This window comes from Buteo buteo, chromosome 12 (genome assembly GCF_964188355.1).
Source record: "Buteo buteo chromosome 12, bButBut1.hap1.1, whole genome shotgun sequence".
NCBI classification, from domain to species: Eukaryota; Metazoa; Chordata; class Aves; order Accipitriformes; family Accipitridae; genus Buteo; species Buteo buteo.
Window position 1 is genome coordinate 25,849,943 of NC_134182.1, and position 24,472 is coordinate 25,874,414.

Here is a 24,472-nt window from a genome sequence, read left to right on the forward strand (position 1 = left end):
TCTTTAAATATTTACTCTCTAGTTCCAGAAGTACTACTGTCTGTTAGGATGACTGAAAGTAGGCCTGTGGGAAGACCTTACAGGCAATGTAAAGGGAAATCTTACAACAAACAACTTCCAGTAATTATGAGAAAAAATACCAAAACAAAACAAAAAAACAACCAACCAAAAAAAAAAAAACAACCCAAACCCCACACCAAAATTTAAACACCAGCATAAAAATAAAGCCCTAAGTTTTCACTAACTCTGCTTGTCATGAGCTGTTCTTTCCTGCACTATCTTCTGCTTTATTCCTGCAGGTTATAGCAAGGGGGCTACTCCACTGGTAGGCCCCTTGAGACATCTTTAAAGGAGTCACTGGCTGAAATATGCTATCCAGCTATTTAAGTTTTGCTTTATAGCAGCCATGTTGCATCAAAAAAGCATGTTGAACTAAAGACTTTCCCCCTTGCAGTATCTTAACATTTAGTTATGGTATTACTGTGCACTTGATAGTTGCATTTCATGTAGTTTTTACTACTTCACCTGCTAATCACTTTTAGTTATGACAAGCTGTGAGTAACTTAAAACATTTATTGCATTTAGGAGAAAGCTGAAACCTTTGTGTTAGTAAATAGTTCTTTCTTTGGTCTACTTGAGTAGCTGCTACTTCAGTGAGATTATAAGAGGCTTTTGTGTTACCTAATTTTAGACTGCTTGTGTAGCTGATAAATGAACTGAGCTGGTAAATGTGTGCCGTGGTGGATGGGAGGATTAATAAAAGCACTTTTTTTCCTCCATTGAATTTGTAGACCCTCTGTCAAAAAGGTTGTAGTTTAGACCTCTGATCAAGTATCAGGCTAGTTCAATTTATGGTGGTTAATGGACACTTTGTACACTGGAAGTATTAAGAAAGTTAGAAATTACTGATGATTTATCTAATGTGAAGAACTTAGAAGTCAGCGTTCTTGCAAAGGTAAATTTCCATATTAGCTCTTGTATACAGTTTGCTTCAAGGTAGCTGTAGCTTTATATGCAGGTGTGGAAATATGAAATAAACTTCTAAAACACATATTCTCAATAAGTTTTATGGCAAACATAAAGGCTTAATTGACACTTGTGTGGAACTGGATAATTTGGTTATGAGTGTCACCTGAGATAAAATGCTGTCAAAACAAATTTCTGCCAATAAAGCCTTCATTCCATTCCAGATTCTCATGCATTCTTAGACCCTTTTTTCCTCCCTTTTCCTTCCTCCCTTTTCCTTCCTCCCTTTTCCTTCCTCCCTTTTCCTTCCTCCCTTTTCCTTCCTCCCTTTTCCTTCCTCCCTTTTCCTTCCTCCCTTTTCCTTCCTCCCTTTTCCTTCCTCCCTTTTCCTTCCTCCCTTTTCCTTCCTCCCTTTTCCTTCCTCCCTTTTCCTTCCTCCCTTTTCCTTCCTCCCTTTTCCTTCCTCCCTTTTCCTTCCTCCCTTTTCCTTCCTCCCTTTTCCTCTTTTTTTTTTTTTAAGTTTTACAGTTACTGTTATTGCTGCCTCAGATTTTTACTGGGAAAAATTTAGAGGTTTGTTTTAAAATTTAACTGTTGTTTCAAATTTAATTTCTGCAGCACTTCAAGGACTTAATACGCTTACGTCGAACTGCAGAATGGCCTCGTTCTACTTTAGATACAGAAGTATCAACAACAAAGGAAACTCCAGAAATTGAACCACTTCCATTTACACTGGCACATGAACGTTGTATTTCTGTAGTGCAGAAACTGGCGCTCTTTCTCTTGTCCATGGACTTTACTTGTCATGCAGACTTACTTCTCTTTGTTTGTAAGGTAAACAGAATATGGAACATCACTCTGTAGCTGCAATGGAGACCACACTAAATTAGCTTTCTGTTACTGCCTTTTTTTGCTGGCTCGATGGTAAAAATTAGCTGCAGCATTAAAATTTCTAGTAATTTGTGGTGAGGTAGTTTTTCTGATCTGTCACCTTTTGTGTAACTTACAATATGATGGCTTCAAAATTGCACAGAAAAAGTAACTTCAAAAAAATACTTTCATGCAATTACACTTGCAAAATCATAAATTTAAGCTTGTAAAAATACCTAGTTTACTAGTAAGCAAAATCTAATAATCATAGAAATGAAAGCTATTACATATTTTCATAGTGTTAAATATGAATAGGCATATATTTCTATTTTCTTTTTTTTTTAGGTTCTTGCTAGAATTGCAAATGCTACAAGACCAACAATTCATTTATGTGAGATTGTAAATGAGACACAGTTGGAAAGATTATTGCTGCTTCTTGTTGGAACTGATTTTAACAGAGGAGACATCTCTTGGGGCGGAGCATGGGCTCAGTATTCTCTGACTTGTATGCTGCAGGATATTCTAGCAGGTTTGTTTTAAGTTCATATTTTTCAGAATGTACTTTACACTTGAAACTTTCTATCTTGAATGTTTTAGCAATTTTTTTTATTTTTTTTTAATTATTATGTTAGAACCTGCTGACACTATTTTAAGATCGTGACATTAGTGTGTAAAAAATGTAATTTGAAGTTGCAATTACAGTCAATCCTGAATTAGTGACTTGGGCATTGAAGAGTTAATATTTATATGACCCTGATTATTTGAAAATTATTCAGAACTTCTCCCCTTGAAGAAGCAGCCCTTAGAGAATTTAGAGTTAGGTGAAGAACAGACAGTTGGCCTAGACACTGGGATGTTAATTTGTAAGTGGAATAAAGCTTGAAATTCAGTTGTCTGCTTAATCTAATACGTAGGAGAGTTGTTGGCACCTATAGCAGCTGAAGCTATGGAAGAAAGTTCTTTGGGAGAAGATGCTGGAGCTTCAGCTGGGGATTCTGATGACTCTTTCCAGCAGTCCACAGTTCAATTAGTGGAAACAATAGATGAGCCTTTGACACATGACATCACAGGTAAATTATTCCATAATCTTGATGTATATATGTGTACTCAAAAAAGTAAAAAAACCTTTGCTATTACTCATCTATCAAACTATCAGTAAAGGAGTTTTGGTGATAGGATAATTAGTTTCTGAAAATACAGGCAGAATATGAGCAATTCTTCAACTTATTTTACATCTGATCAGTACGAAATGGTTATTTTTCCGATTATTTAAAAAAGGCAACTTGATTGCATTCATTATCTTTTTGCACTAAGAGCTGTAATATTAAAAGTCTTAAAATCATCCATGAATTGGATGATATATCCATGTTTTATGGTTTGTACTTAGTAGTATTAATATTCTTTTAATCATTCAAAGGTGCTCCACCTTTGTCGTCTTTGGAAAAAGATAAGGACATTGACCTTGAATTACTGCAAGACCTGATGGAAGTTGATATTGATCCTTTGGATATTGATTTGGAGAAAGATCCCCTTGCAGCCAAAGTCTTCAAGGTATGACACACCTGAGTTTTCAGGATAACATTTACATGTGGAATAATAAAATCCTTTCTCTCTTACAATTCTTCGTTAGTGGTATTTGATGTCTTAAGACCTGCTTTTAGCCTTTTATAAAGGTTTAATGTAGAATGACGGGAAAGAATGTAAAGATTGTGTTCACATCTCAGATGTATTCATATCTCAGTTGACCACAAAATATTTTGCTTTTGTATTAAGATAATCTGTATAAACAAGAGGTTCTGAGTTTACTCATACTGTAGCATGTTAAAGACAACAAAAGCATAATATAAAAGAAAAATAAGATCAAGTCTTGTCCTTTTTTATTAAGAATAGCATGCCATTTGCTTCTGTGATTGATCTTAAGGGTTAATACTGATAGTATTGTGTTCAAAAAAACCCAAGGCAGCAGTAGCTAGTGCTCAGACCAGCTTCAGACTATGAAGACAAGCAACTAACTTCAAAAATTATTTCACTGTGGAACAAGAAAATTATTAAATGCTTTCATACTTAAAATGGAAGCTAAACATATCAGAGGTGGTAAAATTACATTTAGATGTAATAGTATATTGTCAAGGTATATTAAAAAACCAAAAATATTTTGGTTTTAAAGAAACAAAACTGTTTGTAATAAAATGTTGAGTCTCTTTTCTCTGTCCATAAGGATGATGCTCTCATTTGGAGTTTTCCTGCTCCTCTCACTATTGACTCAAACCTTCAGCCTCATTTGAATTAACCTCAATTATCTTTCTCACCACTTGCTCAGACAACACTAAATTTTCTTTTTTTTTTTCTATATTCCCTGATATGTCCTTCCACCCATTACCTATCATGTAAAGATTTTTTTTCTCTAAGTCTTACCCTACCAAAAATTCCACTTATTGCTTAATTTTTGTTTTACTGATGTTTCCCTCCTCCTTTATTCTGCTATCATTTCATGTGGCAGTATGCCTTAGTCCACTTCATCCGCAGGTATCTTCATGATCTTATTGACTGATTGGATGTCCTCTAAAAAACAGCCAGAAAAACACTTCTTCATTCTTAATCCTTCTTAAGATTTGCTTCTGTATCTGTAAAATGACAGTTGATACTGGATCTTGCCATTAAAAATACAGGCATACACAAATTGCCTTCATACAGTCTTACGTTACTATTTTTTTCCTTGTGATTCATATGCTTTCTTAGTGTCTTAAATTATTACACTTCAGTAGAGATTATTCAACTCTTTCTTTTGCAGAGCCCAGTACAAATAATCCCTGAGCCTCGCTGAGGCTTCAAGGTACTTTCATAGTACAGTTAATAATATAGTATTCTGTCTTGATAAATAACTTCTCAAAATATCTGTGTGATACTCCACTTCAAAATTTACAGTATAGTACAAATGTGTGAATAAAAACTGATGATAACATTTTCAAATTGGCTTCTTGAATCTTTGAGACAGCTAACTACATTGCTGGATTTTGACAATCACTAAGGATTCAGTAGCTTACACGGCAATAAAAATTGAAACAAAATTTTCTAAAGCTATTGGATCCAATCTTCTGGTTTTAATCTCTTGAAACTTCAGTGTTTGTTGTTAGTCATTACAAATTTTATTTTTGTACTTGGGCAGTCTAAAGAGTTGCTGTTTATTTTTTTCTTGTTGTTTTGTTTGTTTTTTAAGCCTATAAGCAGCACCTGGTATGATTACTGGGGTGCTGATTATGGTACCTACAATTACAATCCTTACATCGGAGGTGTTGGAATTCCAGTTGCGAAACCACCGGTAACTACAGAGAAAAATGGATCACAAACCGTGAGCGTATCAGTCTCTCAAGGTAAGCAATGAACTGAAAGTTCTGTTCAGGCTCTCTTTTCTGTGATACTGTATTTGACACTTTTGCATATCAAATTATGTTAACAATCTCTACATGTATTAAGTGGAAATAATTAAATTTTCTATATGCCATGGGGTTTTTTTGTGGTAACTGAGAGAATATTATGTGAAGTTTATATTTAAAACAGCCTAACAGCAGAAAATCTTATTTTCTAATATTTTTGAGCACACACTTACAGGCAGTTTTAAATTATTCCTGTTTTCTCAGGAAATTTTGGAAGCTCTTTTCTAGTTGGCTGATATATTGGATAGTTGGATCTACCGTAAGGAATGAGGTGGCACACTTCTTGAGTTTGGAGGAATAACTACTGAACTGGGGTGATAGATCTTTCCCCTGCCACACTGGGGAAATACAGTTTTTTGGTTCTTGTTTGAGAGCTATTACCTTAGGAAAAACAAGCTTAAACATATGCAGAATTAGTCATGTGTGATACTAAAAAGAAATATGTGTTTGTTTCACAGAAATTTAGTATTTTATTAATTATATATTTCACGTCTATAACAACCTTATATTCAGTTCAGAGTATAAGTTTCTATATTCTGCTTCTGTCATATATAAAAATGAATCTTTCTGTTAGTGATACTGAGATTTTTTTTTCAGTTTAATGCGTACTGTATATCTATATTGCTTTCACAGGAAGTTAGAGTAACTAATTATATATGACTGATACAATTCAGTTTTACCCTGTTTGTTGCCTTGTGTAGCTTTAGATGCACGTCTAGAAGTTGGACTTGAACAGCAGGCTGAGCTGATGCTGAAAATGATGTCCACCCTGGAGGCTGATTCCATTCTACAAGCATTAACAAACACATCTCCTACATGTAACTACCTGTTGTCAAATCATTCTCTTCACATAATGACCATGATGCTTTGAAATTTGTACTAATTTTTTCTGCAGTCATTTAGCAGCTTAGAAAAAGTTATATTTTGCTTGAATTTTCTTGTTAGGCCAAGCTTTAGAGATATTTCTTTATTCAGATTTTTGAATTATGTGTATACATATATTTAAGATATTTTGGGAAACTAGTCAGATATACAGGATTTCTTTTACAGTGCATTATACTACAATGGAGGAATTATTTTCATTTTCCAATCGAGGTGCAAGTGAATGTTAAGTTTCCTGGTTTTGTGAAGCTTCATTCTTGCATTCATTGTGAAATTTCAGCTGTTTGAAAGCTGCTTTGCACTTGACAGTTTCACCTGTTCAGTCATGAAAGTGAAAATATTTGAATAAAATTTTGAATGCAGCTGTTCAATAAGCTTTATGTTATAAAAACACTCATGATGCCAATTTACTTCTGAATGTATTTTCAGCCAGTTGCACTGCCCATTTTGTGAAGATGTGCTGCTTTGTAGCTCTCTGGGTACCTTCATGTGCATGCAGTCATTAGTTGAATGATGATGGAGTAGGTTTAGTGACATCCTCAGCCTTTAATCTCTGGAATTTTATTATTGACTACAATAGTTTTACCATAATGCATGAAAGAGATGTTCCAAATGTTTGTCTTACCATTGTGTTATCAGGACACTCCTATAATACGTGTTTAGCAAGAACTGTGAAAATGTATTTGTGTGGGCTCACTTTCCAAACAGTTTTGTGAAGGTGGAGATGTCTGATACTGAAGTATGCCTTTCACAGTATGGTAGTCAGTAGTTCAACTCAGTTGAACACTACATTGAAGATGTTCCTGTAAATTATAAAACAAGTGTATTTCCCTTAAGTATAGAATGCAAGGAAATAAATATGAGATTTCTTTTAGCAACTTTCACAAAATAATTCATGGAGGGATGATACTTTTTGTTTTTTAGTAACCCAGTCTCCTAGCGGAACAGATGATTCATTGCTGAGAGGATTACATACTGCTAACCAAAATGCCCAGTTAATTGTACAGTTGTCATCTATACCTATGCTGAGTGCATGCTTCAACAAACTCTTTTCCATGCTACAAGTCCACCATGTTCAGGTATAGAATTATGAACTTTGAAATGTTTTGATAGCATTTCTCTCTAAATTTGAAAGTTGTTTTCCTATACTTCTTACTACTTAGGATGCAAGTAACCTGTTATGTTATGTGCTTTATTGCTTATGAAACTGTCATGGACAACAGTACCAATAATGTAATTGACAAGCTGCTGAAGGCTTTTATCAAAAACGACATTTCTTGTTACAGTGAAAAAGTGGGTATACGTTTTCATATTTAAAAACAAGTTTGTAGATTCACGGAAAGATAATTGTCAGCTTATTAGTGAAGAGTGTCACTAAGTGTGAAGTCTCCATCTGTGGAGATCTTCAAAAGCCAGCTGGATAAACCCCCGAGCAACCCATTCTGATGTCGTCTTTGGTCCTTCTTTGAGCAGAAGATTGGATTGGATAACCTCCAGAGTTCCCTTCCAACCTGAATTATCCAATGATCGTAAATGTTAAAATTAAAAGTGTTCTTTTTGAAAAGTCATTGGTTTAGCAATGCTTTTCTTGATACATACAAAGGAACACCATGCATGCTATATATGAGTGATTAGGTGCCTGCCTGCCTGTTTATATTTTAACTGGGTGGCTGACTCCATCCCTCAATTGTTCTTTAAATATCTCATCCAAAATACAGTTTGTGGTCTAAAGAACCTTGATGCTTCCCCGGAATATCTAAATAGTTATTTTCCTCAAGGGAGTTATTCAGAATAAGCATCAGTGTCTCTGATAGTAAAGGAAGTTTCCCAGTAATTAAATTGGCCTTTTCAAAAATCTTGGTTGATGGGTAAACATCATTTGACTATATTGAGACATTCCAAAAGCTTACATGCAAACCAGTGTTACAGGTGTAAGGTTATGATACAGACGTTTCTGAGCAGTGTGTAAAGCTGCTTTCTTTTAACATAAGTTTGAAGAAACTTCTTCAGAGAAACTTAACTGTATTTAGAAGAATCAATTACAAAAACATAGCAGAAGCATTTGCTAGTTATGCTGAATTTGCCTTGAATTTTATGTTTATCAGAATCTTCAAATCCAGTAAAGGGGGGGGGGGGGGGGGAGAGAGAGAGAATGCCTGTGTGTGTATCAGTGAAACAGTAACAGCTGAGAATGTAGATAAGGCTTTTAAAATCAAAGCAAATAACCTTTTATGCTCTGGAGTTCTAGAACAACACTTGAGTTTGGTCTGATAGTGTTCTTCTCTCCCTTTTTTTCAGCTTGAATCCCTTTTACAGTTATGGCTCACATTAAGCCTGAATTCCAGCTCCTCTGGAAGTAAAGATAGTGGTGCTGATATTTTCCTTTATAATGCTAACCGAATTCCTGTCATTTCCTTGAACCAAGGTAAACTACATTAAATGCGGGGAAATTTAATTTTCAGGAAGTGTAAGATAAGATATTTTTTTTAAGTACTTAATTTTTGCTAATAAGCAAAAAGTATTACAATAAGTATTCTTGATAAGATCAATGTTGGGATATTTTCTGTGTTCTTATTCAAGAGCTCTTGGGCTCATTATCTTCTTAATACGAAAAATGTGTAACTAGTATGTAACTGAGAGATGATTTCCTCAGAAATAAAATTGTTAAATTTGTGGTTCTTAACTCATCGTTAATGCCAAGAGGACTTTTTAAAATACACTACTTGGTCTAAGGTGAACTGTGCATTTGTGTGCACTTCCCTGACAAATTTCTTCTCCTTGTATACCATCCTATGATCTTTTTATTATCAAAGGGGTTGGCGGAGGGGGAAGCCCTATTACCTTTTGTCATCAGACTACTAATCTAGTACAAAGACGTTGATTTTTTTTTTTCTATAATATGTTATACTGTATAGTTTAGAAAATCTTGTGGTGATAGTCCAAAACATTAATGCCTGCTATAATGAACCCGTTATGCTGGCTTCCATGAGAACATTTTGAAACCAGTTTCTTTGCATCGTTTTCTCTGAGATGTTGGGATCTGGGCACTGTAGAAAGTTCTGTGGGCCAGTTCCTGTGAAGTGTTGGTGAGGATTCTTTTCTTAATTTCCTGGAACAATAGTTGTCAAAACAAAGTAAATACCACAAACAGTAATATTAATAACAATAATAAATGTAGCACATTACAGTAAACCCAAGAAATTTATAGTAATGGCCTGAAGATTAAAGCTTGGAAAAACATATTTTTCTTGACAGCTTCAGTAACTAGCTTCTTGTCAGTTCTGGCATGGTATCCCAATACCTTACTCCGGACATGGTGCCTTGTGCTTCATAGCCTAACTCTCATGACAAATATGCAGCTTAATGGTAAGTTTGGGGTTTTTTTTTATGTTGCCTGTTTTAGTGACGTGCAAATGAATGTTGATTCCCATCCAAATACCAGAACTTTCCTTTTGTCATATAAGTACTTTTGTTGGTTCTCCCATAGCTTCAGGCTTTTCAAGAGTGGGCTCCTTGAATTGCTTGTACCATGGGAAACTGAAACCCTAGTGGTAAAAGAAAATGTCATTATAAGTAGGTTGATGATGTCTTCTAAAAATGATTTTTAGGATTAGCTAATGATTCTTGGGAATTAGCTTTGTACTATGGGAAGAGGTAGCAGAGAGGAAGAATTAAGGTGCTATGAGAGAGATTCATGTTTTTCTGATGCAGTAGGAATATTTTTGTAAATATGCCGGCACTAGTCATTGCTTATGTTAAGCTATCTGAAAATAAGCCCTCAGAAGCTGAATCTTCATTTCCCTATGCACACCAGGTTATCTCACATTGTGTATATTGCTCCATATCACAGGAGAAATAATCTCACATTGAGAATGAGATTTTGCCACAAGACTGGTAGAAATTAAAGGATGTAATTTTTTAAATGAAGAAATGAGGCTTCTAAATGGCTTGCTATCATAGGGCAGCTGTCCTGAGGAATGCTTTGGTGGCCATATCCTCAAGGCTAAAGAAGACATCAAACAGTAAGAACTTGGAGACTAGAATCTTTTAAAACCTACATGTTAGACCAAGTCAGAGCTCTTTTAAATTCTGTTTTCACTCCAAGCATATGACTAAAGACAGTAATTACAGAAAAAAGAAACCCAGAGCCACCTGAAGATCACACTTCTATGAAGCAATTTGCCATCCTGTGATGATACAGCTATTCTCCACAGTTTTCCTCAAAGATGCTTATGAATCTTTTTTTCATAGATGCCATTTCAAATCATTATCTTTGGGATGCACTTTTTTCTTCAGGTTTTCACTTTCTGTCCCTTTTCTTTGATGTTATTTAGAGATCAGTCTCACAAAAATCTGCTGAAATTTTTGCTATTAGGTAGAACTGTGAATAATTTAATCAAGAGACTTAATCGATATTCACAAACTGAGACCTCTGTCTTATTCTTGATGTTTGAGAATAGAATGTGGCCTGATTTGTAGGATATCAGTGCCTGCATTTAACACCCATGTGTATTTTCAGCACTCCAATTTTTAACTGTGGACTAGAAATTTCAAAAAATTACGCTGTGTGTACTACTGAGACCATATGTGAATCTCTTCCAAGTGGCACGAGGCTGAGTGTTTGTGCTTTGATACTGACAGACAAGCAGCCACATGTTTGCGGAGTTTCTTAGGCAATTGCATGAGATCAGTAAGTAATGATGTGAATGAAAAGCTGCTCAGAAGCAACCACTGTGGCTGATTGGAGGCTCACATAAGCATATGAAATGTGGTTGTGGATTTTTTTGTATATAGGATTGTGAGCCTAAGGTTGGAGTTGAGTTGGAAAGGGTTGGAGATAAAAGCTTGCTGGAAGGTAAAGAAAAGGGTTGAAGGTGTGTCTCCTTGTATACATGTGTGTGGATTAATACAGATGTATATCCCTTAACTGCCCCTTTTCCCATACTCACTGATAGAACCTGGAGCTAAGTAGGTTTAAGTGCCCATCAGATAACTTCTGTGCCAGGATACCTCAGCAGCTAATAATTCAAGATAATATTCTGTCTCAATGACACTGAGTTGTCACATTTAAGAGTTGAAATAATCTCTGATCACTTCTTGACAATTGAAGGTGTTATCCATCAGAGCACTTCTCCAATCGATGATTTTGGTTTCCATGTGCTTTAGTTCAGAACTGGGACTAATAACAGTATCTTAAGCCATTGCAGGCAGTGTCTCACAGGAGTTCTCATCAACTTAAAATTTTCAAGATCATGCTTTCCAGGAAAGATAGGGTTTTGGTTTGGTTTGGTTTTTTTGACATATACACTAGAGAGTGAACAATTTAAAGACAAGTTTTTCCTGAGACTGGTGAAATATAATTGACATGTCAGCTTTCTTTTGGAGTCAAGTTTCTCTTGTATCCGCTTTAATTCTGTAACATTTTAAGTTATTAAGTACAAATTGTTCACATATCTTCACTGTATTGACAGGTTATGGTTAGGGTTTTTTGTTGGTTTTGGTGGTTTTGGTTTTTTTTAAACCACTAAGATGTCAATTACAGTTCATTGGGAATAATTTAGGTTAGTCTTCCTAGATATGTGTGGTTATAAAATGAGGTTCTTTCCTCTTTTAATACACAAAATGCAACAAGCCCCCAAATGTGTTCATTTGCAGAATAACTTCACTGATGAAAAAAACACCACCACCACCAAAAATATTTATTCAAATTATTTCAGGTGTAATAAACCTCTTCAGATGCAATAAGCCTTTTAAATAAGCAAGAAGGCACCTCTTCTTGACATAATTCTCATTAGATAATCATATTTGCTGTTTCAGAAACTGAAAAACAACTTAGAGGTGTAGCCACTCATAGATGATTCACTAAACTCTTTTTGCAGGTGGGCATTTTAGCACCGAGAAAATCCCACTAGTGCTATTTTTCTAAACCATTGGATCTCAAAGCCTTCTCAGAGAACCTCCTTCTTAAGTTTGCATTATTTAGTTGAAATTCATTATTGCCATTTAATACATATGTTCACGTTTGGCCATTTTGTTTTCTCCAGTCTTTCTCTTAAAAAGAAGAAAGGAAAGGGAAAAAAAGGGGGGGGGGGCAGGGAGGAAGGGCAGTGCTTTTTCATACTTTTCCATCCATTCTAGATAAGGGTCCTGCCTTATTTGCATTTTACAAGTAGTCTCTTTGAACCCACTTCTGAACTATTGTACTCTGAAGATTACAATTTTGGTCACCATTTCTTCAGGAGATCAATGAATTAGAAGATCTTGTCTTGAGAAATGAGGTGGTTCTAGAGATCTCATCCTGATGTTATTTTCAAAGCTGCTTGTTAGTTATTTTTCCAAAACCTCAGATCTCTCCAGTAGTAATCAAAGCTTTTTAGTTGTTTTTTTAGTAGGTTTTTTTTTCCCCACCTGAGTATAGGGCAGATTCTTTTGGGGAACTGTCCTATGTTGGGACTTTATCAGCAACCACTGTCTAGGGCAGGTCAGTTCATGATCAGAAAATCTTATTTCATTATGCCATTATGTGCTGATAAATGTCTTCATAATGAGAGCTCAGGCTGTGTAACTTCTGTGCTTCAGAAGCTCTTATCTGAGGAGTGCAAGATATTTTTCAGGGATAAACCCAATACCCCTGCCATTTGTTTTGAGAACAATGCCCTTAATTGGTTACAAGATGCAGGGACAAATTTTGCAAGGATGGTGTTTACAATCAGTATTTGACGGGTGACATCTAGAAACACTTAATGCCATGTAAAGGAAGGTAGGTAGAAGCAAATCTACAACAACACCTGGCAAAGAAAAATTTCTCAGAGCTACAGTTGCTCTAAACAGCTGTCATTTGTCAAATTGTTCTCATAGTGCATTTACTCATCAGTTCCTTTAGCAAGAACTGTTTGTGCTCTCCTCACATGCCCTTTTGCTTATCTGTTATTGTCACCAGAAATACTGTTTGAGAGCAGTGTTTTGAGCACAAACACTTCGTGACAGAGCAGATAATGTAGATGCATCCTGAAATCTGAGTTAGAATGTCAAACAAAACATGTCAGACTATGAATATAATGTAGAAAAAAAGTGGGTTGTTATATTGTAGTGATATTTTCAGCTGTTAAATAGAAAATATAAAAATAACATAGGAAGTCCTGAAGATGTATTTATTCAGTTATGGCATCAACCCTTTCATGAAACAGTAGAAAAACTGTGGAGCCTTCTAATCCTGGAAGGAGATGAGTTGAGGGTTAGCATTTGGACTTGGCTGCTGCTTGTCAAGAGGAGATGGGTTGGAACAGTCAATTCTGTGGAAGTTCTAACGTAACATCTGCTTGTATTAAGATGTAAAGTCTTCACAAATAGCCAGATTTAATTAAGTAGTTACAGTACAGACCTAACAAGTGAAGGTGAACAAAGCAGGAAAAAGCTGGAGGTTTTTAAATGATATTGCCTTCAAAGAAACACCAAATGAACAAATTAAATGACTTGAAGCTGCACTCCAAATGTGCCCTGTTCAGAAGAATGCAAGCATACATATTCTAAAAGCTGTAGTTTCAATGGAGAGGTTGGTTTGGTTTGGTTTTTGTTTGTTTCATTTTGTTTTTTAAAAAAGAACATTGAATAGCAGTTTGCTTGTCACAGTGATCATTATAGACTTCATAGGTGATTCAAGGTCTCTGAAGAAAATTAAATACCTTCTGTCTGTGAAGGTATCATTCAGAAATGCAGGAAAGCACAAAAGTATGTCCCCTTTTCAAATAAGAATATAAACATTTTGTGCACTTTGTACACTTATTTTAAAATTAATTTGGATACTTGGTACTTTTGGACAAACTCAAGTTACATCTAGCTCAAAACTGAAGTCATACACAAAATTTGAATGATGCAGTTACATTGAAACAAAGAAAAGTTACAGAAAACTATGAAAAACAGAATAACCAAATTCAGATTCACTTCTCATTTTGATTAATTATGTCAGCTGCAGTTGAATGTAGTTTTAGTGATAATGATTTGTCTTAAATTTCAAAATAGTTTATAAGGGGAACTTTTTTCAAAAAAAAAAAACCCCAAAAGGCAGTAATATAACAGGTCTAAGTATACATGTAAGAGCTATGAGCTCTACTTTCAGGAACACTGCCTTAGCAAGCTTGGAACACTGATGGAACAGTTTTGGGGGTTTATATCTGTACTTAATGGAAAACTACACTCAAAATTGTAGTCCTGAGTAAGCAGCTTTCAGTAGCTGATTTTGCTGAGAATATTTACACATCATGAAATAAGTATAAGGGATATGCAGTATAAATGTTTGACTTATACTTAATGGTTAAGATTACAGTTTTAATTTTTATGTCTTTATTTTTAAGCTGGTCCAAGCAGTGCCATTGGAGCTCAGGAAAGTACTGCCCAATTGTTGGTGTCAGATCCAAACCTCATTCATGTGTTAGTGAAATTTCTTTCCGGTACTAATCCTCATGGAACAAATCAACACAGTCCACAGGTAACTAGCAATTAAAATAATAATAACAATAATAATAATAATAATAAAAATCTTCGTAAGAGGATTTCAGTACACTTGACATGAATATGTGTTATTCATAATGTATTATATCCTTGACTTGTTTCTTTTTTTTGATTATGGTCTTAGTTGGTTCTGATGGGCAACCGTAGGGAAGTTCATGTTGGTGATACACTCTGAGTAGTGATCATGTGTTTTTACAACTATCTGGAGACTTGCCACAGGGAGAGAATGCCATGCGATATGTCAGTGAATGTGTTCCAAGTTAGGATTCCTTAGTTACATGCATGAAAAAAGTAATAGAGTTCAGTTAGTTTCCTGAAATCTTGTTGTGTTGGGATAAAAATGCCAATGCAGATTAAGTTTAAATATCTAATAATTCCAGAACTTAAGATTATGCTTTTATTTTCTGCCTGTTTCTGAATTCATGTGGTGTCTACTGTTTTTCCTAATTTCAACTAATGTTTTTTTGCTTTTTGCAGTCTTTTGAAATATGTGTGAATAGTGATAAAAAAAGCCTGTTAACTTAATTGTATGTAACATTTGACAGGAGTCTCAGAAACACTTAGTTTAGGAGACAGCAAACACCTGGTATTTCCAGTATTTTCCAGAAAATTTTCCAGAAAACACATAGTCTTTTCCAGAAATTAAACATTGTGCAGTGCTGTTAATTTAAAGCACTTATATGTAAATGTGTGGTTTGTGGGGAAAAAAAAATTCAGATTAGCACAGAAATATATTCTGCGTGAAGCGTAGTTTGCATTGCTGAAAAGATAAAGTCTCAAGCTGCAAAATGAGTTTTAAGCAAAGAACTGAATTATTTGCTTTTTACTCATGGTTAGTAGTAGAAAAACACATCATATAAATTGATACAGAGTAGTTGTCCTGTGAAAACCCAGTAAAATTTTTTAGCAGGCAAGCTAAGCTAAATAATACTTTTCTGTTCTTAGAAAATGTTCATGTTAGATACTGCTTAATGTATTTGAAGACATCTCAGGTCTATATAATACTTATTAAAATGCCTTCCCCTCTAGGTTGGGCCAACAGCTACGCAAGCTATGCAAGAATTTCTTACTCGCTTACAAGTGCACCTTTCTTCAACTTGTCCTCAGATGTTCAGTGAATTTTTGTTGAAATTAATACATATACTTTCAACAGAAAGGTAAATCTTAACTATTTTTTTTTCTTTCATGCCCTCTTTGTCTTTAAAATCTGTGTGAGTGTGAATCGCAGCTAAGATGTGTGCGTCCTGCCTTGTCACACTGTCAAGTTATATATGGATGGAGATCTTAGGTGTTGCTGCAGCACTACCAGCAGGATCTGGGCTGCTTCTGGCACATGGAATAGTGCAACTGGAATCCACCCACAGCCCTCCGTGTGTGAAGGACAGTGAATAGAGGCACTAGACATTTGTTTGGACTGATTTTATCTAGAGCTAAGATATAGGCCTTGTTAAAGTAATCCCTAAAATAAGGGCATTATTGATGAGCTTACCTATTAAAAAGAGAAAAAAGTATTCTGAGACCTGAATTAATCAAAGATTCTAGAAATTATTCATAGATTGTGAAAATAATATGGATGGCTTTTATAATATGGTAGGATGAAATATGAGATTGCATAATCCTATTTATGCAATATGCATGTTTATTGCTTTGTCTTTTTTTTCTCTTCTCCTCACCCAACAGTGGAAAATCTCCTCTGCCCCACTCTCCTTCTGGGGCCTATTGACGTCTTGTCTCCTCACTAGTGTAGAGAAGTGCCGCTGGCTGGAGGAGAGAAAGAGCTTATGGCTTGTCTCTTACAGCTCTGCTTCTTCAAGGCCAGGTCGATGGGCACAAGACCGTTGTGTATACAGCAGTACACCGGAAATGTGGCAATTTTTTGGTCTGAAGTTCATTAGGAATTATCATTTATTTCTGGTATTGATGTTCTGCTCATCCCCCATATAAAGGCTTCGTATAATTAGGGATGAGCTTCCTCAGTTTCTGGCTTCCCAGTAGGTGGCACTTCTGTGTTATCTGTTCTTTAATCTTACAGAAAACAGTTTTGGCCTTCTCTAAGAGATTTTACCTTAGTGACTTAAATTGCATGGGAGGTGTTTACCAGGCTACATTGGTGATCAATCACTATGCAAGAAATGTCATAATACGGTAAATTTAGTAATTCACAGTGAATTTTGGAATGCGTGTCAGCATGCCGTAATTTATTTGAAATATCCTTGCAGTGGTCTCATTAGCTTATTTTTTGAAATGTGTTAGATATTTTGAGACAAACCAAAGGAGAGCCTGAAATGTCAAAAAATGGGAGCAAAGCACCAGAAAAGGGTTTAGATGGTTATTTCTAAAACCTCAGGTAATTATTGAAGTATACCATGTCTGATTAAAGCATAGGATTGTTTGTGAAGAAAAGCAGTATTTTGCTGTTAGGACTAATTAAATGCCAATTATTTTCTTCAGGGCTGTTTCTATAAACTGTTTTGGTCTGTATTTAATTTCAAAAGTTATAGTAAGATCAATCAATGTCAAAAGATACAGAGAAATATATCAAAAATCAGTAACTAAATCACACTTCAAGAATTAGCACCAATTTTATTTTAAATGTACTGATTCAAAAGGTTCATATTGTAGTCTACCAGTATACATGTAAAAGCAACTGGGAAAATAAACTTATCGCTGAAAGGGATCCTTCAGGCAATCAACCTACAAACACCAACCTATGATAGTTTGAGTACCTTCTCATGGTTTTATGTATAGTTACTATTTAGACGCCTAAAACCTGACCATTATTCTTACTACCTCAGCGGGGGGGGGGGGGGGGGGGGAACTACTGGAATAAAAAAACCATCATAATTTCCTGTTAGAAAACAAATAATCCTAGTGATATGGAAGTATTAGATGACTCTTCCCATGAAGCTTTCCTGCAAACATACAAAACTTTTCACCCACTAGGACTATATTCCAAGCCTATACCTGCAAAATTAACTAATTAAAAAAAAAAAAAAGATGGATCCTAGACTTTTTCAAAGGAAACTTTAATCCGTAGTGGTATCAGTAGAGTGATAGCATGAGCAGGGTCTACAGGCTGTGCAATGACCAGTATATTAAAAAGTTATGAATGCTTGACTTATGTGAAAGATCAGATTGTGCTTCAACATGGCTGAAGATGTGCTTCTGAAGATGGCTGGATTTTTATTTATTAAGTTTGGTGTGCTTTTTTATTCTTAAAAATAATGCTAAAAAAACCCCAAACAACCAAACCTGTTTAACTTGTTAATATTGAACAATGAAATACCCTTTTTTTTTTTTTTTATCTTTCAGGGGTGCTTTCCAGACGGGCCAGGGACCCTTGGATGCACAAGTGAAACTCTTGGAATTCACCCTGGAACAGAATTTTGAAGTTGTATCAGTTAGCACTATTTCTGCAGTAATTGAGTCTATAACCTTCCTTGTGCATCATTACATTACATGTTCAGACAAAGTGATGTCTCGCAGCGGCTCAGACAGCTCTGTGGGTGCTCGAGCATGTTTTGGAGGGCTTTTTGCCAATATTATCCGTCCAGGTGATGCCAAAGCAGTTTGCGGAGAAATGACAAGGGATCAACTTATGTTTGATTTGTTAAAGCTGGTCAACATTTTAGTTCAACTGCCGCTTTCCAGTAACCGAGAATATAGTGCCCGTGTTCCAGTACCCAGCAGTACTACAGACAGTGTGTCTGATGAAGAAAAGGTTTCAGGAGGCAAAGATGGCAATGGAAGCAACCCTAATACTCAAGGATCAACTGCATATGTGGCAGACTTGGTGTTAGCCAACCAACAAATTATGAGCCAGATTTTGTCTGCACTTGGCCAGTGTAATAGCAGTGCTATGGCAATGATTATTGGTAGGTATTTTGTAAATAAAGTGGAAAATCTTTTGGGGTGGTGTGAAACACCTGAAACTTCTACAACCTCATAAATTGGGTGCACACATGAAAAAATGTGTCACAGAAATGACAGGAAAAAAGAGACTGATAAGAAGTGAAAGTGGGGGACAGGTATGTGAAAAAAACTAACATGAGGTGGGAGACGGTAATTAAAACCAAACAAGAGTGTGCTTGCCATTTGAATTTGCTGAATCTCAGAATGGTCAGTGTTGAAAGGGATCTCTGGAGATTGTCTAGTCCAACCTCCCTGTGCAAAGCAGGGTCAACTCAAGAGCCTGCCTCAGAGAGCAGGTTGCCCAGTATCTTATCCAGTTGGGTTTTTAATTCCCCAAGGGTAGAAACTCCACAACTGCCATGGGCAACCTGTTACAATGTTCAATCATTCTTAAAGTAGAAAAGCCTTTTTCTTATGTTTAAATGGAATTTCTTGTATTTCAATGTGCCTATCGCATTTCTCTATGCATGGATTAGGATTAGTCTTCAGTTTGTACTATAGACATGTTACCTCAATTGTTCTCTATGTAATTGTATCTCTATGTAATCATTTCTGAAAAAGACAATTTACAATTGCGTCCCTTGCACAGAATACATAAACTTTTCTATTCCTCTGTTTCACGAGAAATCTCATTAACATCATGTTCTGGGAGTTCCAGTCATATATTTGTGGGTGGGATCTTCATGCTATGAATCAGTGAGGAAGTTGATGATACTTTGAACAGCAAAGTTGCTGTTTGTCAGACATGTACCTAAGATGCATTTTCTCAGAGAGACTATATTACTTGCTTGTGAGCTGTGATGATAGCATCGAGGTTTTTTGCACAAATTAAACCACTGGCTGAAATACCATTAATGTTTCTGCATGTGCAAAACTGGAAGAACATTTTGTAGGAGGATAAGCAAAGAGCTTGCACTCCATTTCAGGCGTAATAGTTGTAAAACTTTGTTCTCTTGATAGTGTTCTCTTGTTTCAAAGAAAGTATCTCTGGCCTTTTCTGTGCTAGTCTCTTTTAAGCAGATGTGAAACTGTTAACCAATGCTATTACCAGAAAACAGTATACTTTTTGGATGAGAGCATGTGAATGTTAGACCAGTAGTTCATTTTGGCATAAAAACAATTGAGGAAAAAGTAGTAATCTCCAGTAGTCAAATTAAACAGCAGGCAAGATTTGACAAGCCTGGAATGTGCTGTTGGAACCTTCCCGAAATTAATTCCAGAACGTCTCCTACTTTACTCTGGATAGTTCATGTTGTATTACAAACACACTATGAACAGTGGAAGTAGTTTGTTCTGGGAATGATGGTTTGTTTTGAGTATGTTTTTCTTTGGAGTGGAATTCAAATATTCTTCTCCTCAACTTCGATGTCTTTCTAAACCACCGATTTCTGTCCAGTAGTTTTTTTGCATTTTTAAAAAGGCAATTTGGAAAGATAGTGTTGTTTCAAAATGTTTTTCATTGAGCTCAGGATACTGGGCCAGCTGATCCTTTCAGTGGATTGTTCCTTCCAAAGTCTTTTAATACAGGTTATTGAAACTAATTTGTATATGTATTTTGGGAAGATGTAACGCAGCTATTTGTGGTTTTAGTTCCTTCATTAAAAGCTGTGTTAAGCTCTCTCCAGACAATTTCTATGAACAAATCATTTCTCCAAGACTGCAGCCAAGGTTATATATGATCCAAAAATCAGTTATCAGCACATAGTAGTAAACATGTAATAGCTAGTGCAGCATGCTAGCAACCCAGTAAAGATAAACAAGAAGATGTCTGCAGATGTGTACCCATAAGCAGTGGCTCTGGTGTCAAAACTTTTGCTAATAATGTTAGTTTACTGCAGCTGGTGGGCCAGCTGGTCAGGAACCAGGACGGCTTTGAATATTCATGTCACATGAAGTTAAAACAGTTGTTGGATTTTCTTTTGTGACCATTTTGTCTATTTATTTCATTAGGGTTTTATGCTTTGTCATTGACAGACTATGAAAATCATACAAGTAACAGTGTTCCCCTCCTGTCCTACTTTCTTTTCACCTCAAAGTCTTCACAGCAAACCCACCTGAGTTGGCTTCAGCTCCATCATTCATTCCATTTAACTTTTATAGACTGTTCAGAGGCTGCCTTAAGACTTTCCTTTGTCTGTCTGTCTCAGTGCATCCAGTGCTTATCAATATTTTCTTTCTTGACAGCTTGAAGGTGATTAAAGTACTACAGCTGTCAATTCTCTTGCCAAAATGTTTCTCTAAGGCATGTTCCAAAGATGACTTGAACATGTTACTTTTTATTATTATTTGTTAGTATAAGTCCAGTTTCTCTAAATGGTATGGGATTATTCCATTGATTCCCCCCACTCAAATCTAAAACTACTTTTGAAAGCTCTTCCAGATTGATATCATATGCTTTGTAAGACAGTCGTATTTATGGAGGTAATCTCTTCCTTGGGAAGACTATTCTTTTGCCTTCCATCCTCAGTTTCAGCAATGTGTAATCAATATTGCTGAATATTAATATTCAGTAAATCCTCACGAATAATTCCTGCGCTGTAGCACTGAGAAGGAGAATTCTGGGAGAGGTATTTCTGATAGAAATATGTATGTTAGATGTTTGGGGTTTTTTGGTTACAAAAGTGCACTTCTGAAAAAAAATCTTAAATACTTGTTTGTTGCTTCTGGCTAGGAGTGATTTCAATCCTTGTAGTTCTTATTCTGTTTCCTTCGCTAATTACACTCATTTTTATGGTCTTGTCTAAAATTGGATTTAAATTCCCTGACTTCCTGGGTCAAGTCTTCCTATTTATACTGTAAAGAAGGTAACATGTATCTGGGAACACTAATAGTAATTTATATGATCCTGAAAACTGGCCCATTTGTAGTTTATGAAGTCCACGTCAACATTTAACTGTAAAGAAATTAAAATATCCTTGAGTTCTCTCATGGGCTGTTATGGTTTGTTAGGTCTTGGTTTCTGACCTTTGAACTGTTTCTGTTTTCACTAAGGTGCAAGTGGCTTACATCTCACTAAACATGAAAACTTTCATGGTGGCTTAGATGCCATATCAGTTGGAGATGGGTTGTTCACTATCCTGACAACACTTAGTAAAAAAGCAACAACAGTGCAAGTGATGCTTCAGCCAATTCTTACCTACATGGCCTGTGGGTACATGGGAAGACAGGTAAGTTTCCTTAGGTCTGCTGTGCTTCAAGGGAATTAGAGGCTAGTTGATACTGTAACCTGTAATATGCTTAGAAAACTGAACTACTGCCATGTAAAAGAAACATTAACACTTTTCCAATCTCACTTCACTTTGGTGCTGAAGTTAGAAAGCCTCCCTCCATTGCCCCTGGTAGAGGGAGAGAGAGTTTCTGTAAGGACATTTTGACATTCCCATAAATGTTCCTGGCTAAAGGCTTGAAGATGGATTGAATATTTTATTATGTGCAGGTGGGAAACATGTTTTTTGTATTCGTATTAGTGGATATTTTACACACTCAATATTCTTCTTTCCCTTTAGCTGCTTGCCCTGGTAGTTTGATCTTTCTCTTGCTGTAAAAACTTTGCCTACGTAAGGAGTGAACCATGTGGAACATGGTATTGCTATTTTGTGGCAGAGAGGTCAACTGTGGTGGCATTTCCTCTCTGGGATTTCTGCCTACTAAAAGGGGGGGCTAAGAGCAGTCATGCATATTTCTGTCATATTAATTTTGTATGAAACCATGTATTTCTTAACTGTTTTTCTTCTAGGGTTCTCTCGCCACTTGTCAGTTATCTGAGCCACTGCTCTGGTTCATTTTAAGAGTGTTGGATACAAGTGAGGCACTGAAGGCTTTCCATGATATGGGTAAGAATGTCTTTTCTTTAGCTGCATCAAGTAAAAGGTTTATTGTAGATTTTTTTTGGCACTTAAAGAAGGAATACAGCTATATCTGGAGGAGAAAATTTACTAAATAGGCCTTTGCTAGCTTAGAATCTATTGCATGCTTCTGAACAGTGTTGGTTTTTCCCCCCCCCGCCTGCATTATACACAGGTGGTGTTCAGCTTATTTGTAACAACATGGTAACAAGCACAAGAGCTATTGTTAACACGGCAAGAAGTATGGTTTCGACTATTATGAAATTTCTTGATTCTGGTCCCACCAAAGCAACAGATAGCAGTTTGAAAGCTAGAGTGCTAGCTTCTGAGCCTGATAATGCAGAAGGAATTCACAATTTTGCGCCTTTGGGTAAGTAATACTTCTTTCTCTTACATTAATATCCACTGGTCAATTGAATCTTTATCAAGTTCTTAACAAACAGTATTGTGATAGTGTCAAATGTTGCAATACTATTAAATCTTCTAAACAAGAGGGGCTGCTGGTGTTTCAAGACATTGGGGGAGGAGGTTAGCCCCTCCTCCACGGGTAATAAGACCTTGTGTGGATAGGGGAAAGAAGGAAAGGGATTGATCTGTATCTGATGTAGTCATGCATCAAGGTGGGCCCCTTACTCCTACCCTAGGTCAGGGGATACCCAGTTCCAGCCCACCATCTGCCATAGACACACCAAGACTCACTGACTTCACTTAAGGCATATCAGGTTTGAGGGAGCTGTTACAGAAGCATAGCAAAGTTGGATGACACAGAATGAGCCCGAGCTGGGTCAAACAGGGCAGAAGAAGCTGGACCGTAGGCCTGATGCTGCTGCTGCTCACACCTGCACTTGATTGCTCCCATGTTGCCTGCATGAACATTTGTTACAATTGCAGTGCTGTTTTGGTATCAATACAATGGCTTCCAGTTAACTAAAATGCATGTGTTTTAAGATGTACTCTAATGTCTTACAAAGGCTCCTTTTCACTACTAGTGTCTTAATGTTTTCTGTTGCTGCCTGCTAGCCCAGTGTAGCCCATGGATGTATTCATACAGTGTGTCTCAGTGTCAAGAGGGGAGAAAGAAAGGATTATTTTCAAAATTTCTGGAAAAATTATTGGACAAGAGAGAAATCCATTAAGTCCTGTCATTCAAATTTAAGAATGTAAAAAATAATGAAATTTTTTTTTAAAAAAAAGATGTTTATTTGGCAGAATAGGGGCCATTAGAAATCTTCTACCTTGCTCTTCACAAATTCCTAAAAGGTAAATTTAAGAATCCTGCAATGTTGGTACTTGATTACTTTAAGTAGTAAAAATCCTAAGCTTATATGGTGGTGGCTTCTTGCATGCCTTATCTCCCAACTTGCAAAGTGCTGCAGTTCTTGATGTTCTGCTATGAGTGCATCTACCTTAATGTTTTACTTTCAGTCAGGAGTGTGCTTTTGAAAATAACTTTCTGGTTGTCCTCACTTACTACACTCTGATTCTCATCATGTAGTGTTCTCTGAGAGATGAACTCAATTCATTTGGGGTGAGAGTCTATCAAAATGTGTCCAGGAATTCACCTCCAGCTGCTACTAGGCATTCAGTCAAGGGGCCAGGCTAGAGCTACTTTAAAGTAAAACACCCCAAGTACTTCTAGTTTGAACAGCACAAATCTGGTCATCTTGTGCCATACTACTTGCTAAGGAAGACATAGCCTTAGATCTTCCTACTTCATTCTTAACTCATGCTAAGATTAGAAGAATAAGCAGCCACTGTGGTCAGGTTTTTTTGATTCTGGTGTCTTTTTTAGAAAAAGGTTTTCATGTGAAACAAACCTTTTTAAAGAAAAAGGTTTGCAGACTTTGGTTATAAAGTCGTTCATGTTATCATTGTAAAATTTAAACCTTTAAAGCCTTCATTATGTTAACTATGAATTAACTGAGTTCAAGTTCTAAGCACACTGTTCAACCTGCACATTTTTGGTTGGTTTGTTTTGGTAATGAACTCTTGATAGAAAGTTCAGGATTTTGATAGCAAGTGTCCCCAGCAAATTTTCAAGCATGTGCATAATGC

At 36.1% G+C, this 24,472-nt stretch overlaps 1 protein-coding gene across 10 annotated transcripts in view; it reads left to right on the top strand.

Moving 5' to 3' along the window:
• Window positions 1–24,472, top strand: part of BIRC6 (baculoviral IAP repeat containing 6) — a 186,114-nt gene that overhangs the window by 74,037 nt on the left and 87,605 nt on the right. For all 10 annotated transcript variants that reach the window (XR_012652512.1, XM_075043122.1, XM_075043120.1 and 7 more), the window contains 15 exons: window positions 1,585–1,800; window positions 2,182–2,365; window positions 2,751–2,906; window positions 3,254–3,387; window positions 5,054–5,207; window positions 5,972–6,088; window positions 7,077–7,231; window positions 8,451–8,577; window positions 9,408–9,518; window positions 14,504–14,637; window positions 15,690–15,817; window positions 17,973–18,535; window positions 21,564–21,739; window positions 22,309–22,405; window positions 22,593–22,787. Coding sequence is in view for 9 of the 10 variants with exons in the window: in XM_075043122.1 (XP_074899223.1) it covers window positions 1,585–1,800; window positions 2,182–2,365; window positions 2,751–2,906; window positions 3,254–3,387; window positions 5,054–5,207; window positions 5,972–6,088; window positions 7,077–7,231; window positions 8,451–8,577; window positions 9,408–9,518; window positions 14,504–14,637; window positions 15,690–15,817; window positions 17,973–18,535; window positions 21,564–21,739; window positions 22,309–22,405; window positions 22,593–22,787 (2,647 nt within the window). In the remaining variant the exon portion in view is untranslated. The remainder of the gene's footprint in view (window positions 1–1,584; window positions 1,801–2,181; window positions 2,366–2,750; window positions 2,907–3,253; window positions 3,388–5,053; window positions 5,208–5,971; window positions 6,089–7,076; window positions 7,232–8,450; window positions 8,578–9,407; window positions 9,519–14,503; window positions 14,638–15,689; window positions 15,818–17,972; window positions 18,536–21,563; window positions 21,740–22,308; window positions 22,406–22,592; window positions 22,788–24,472) is intronic.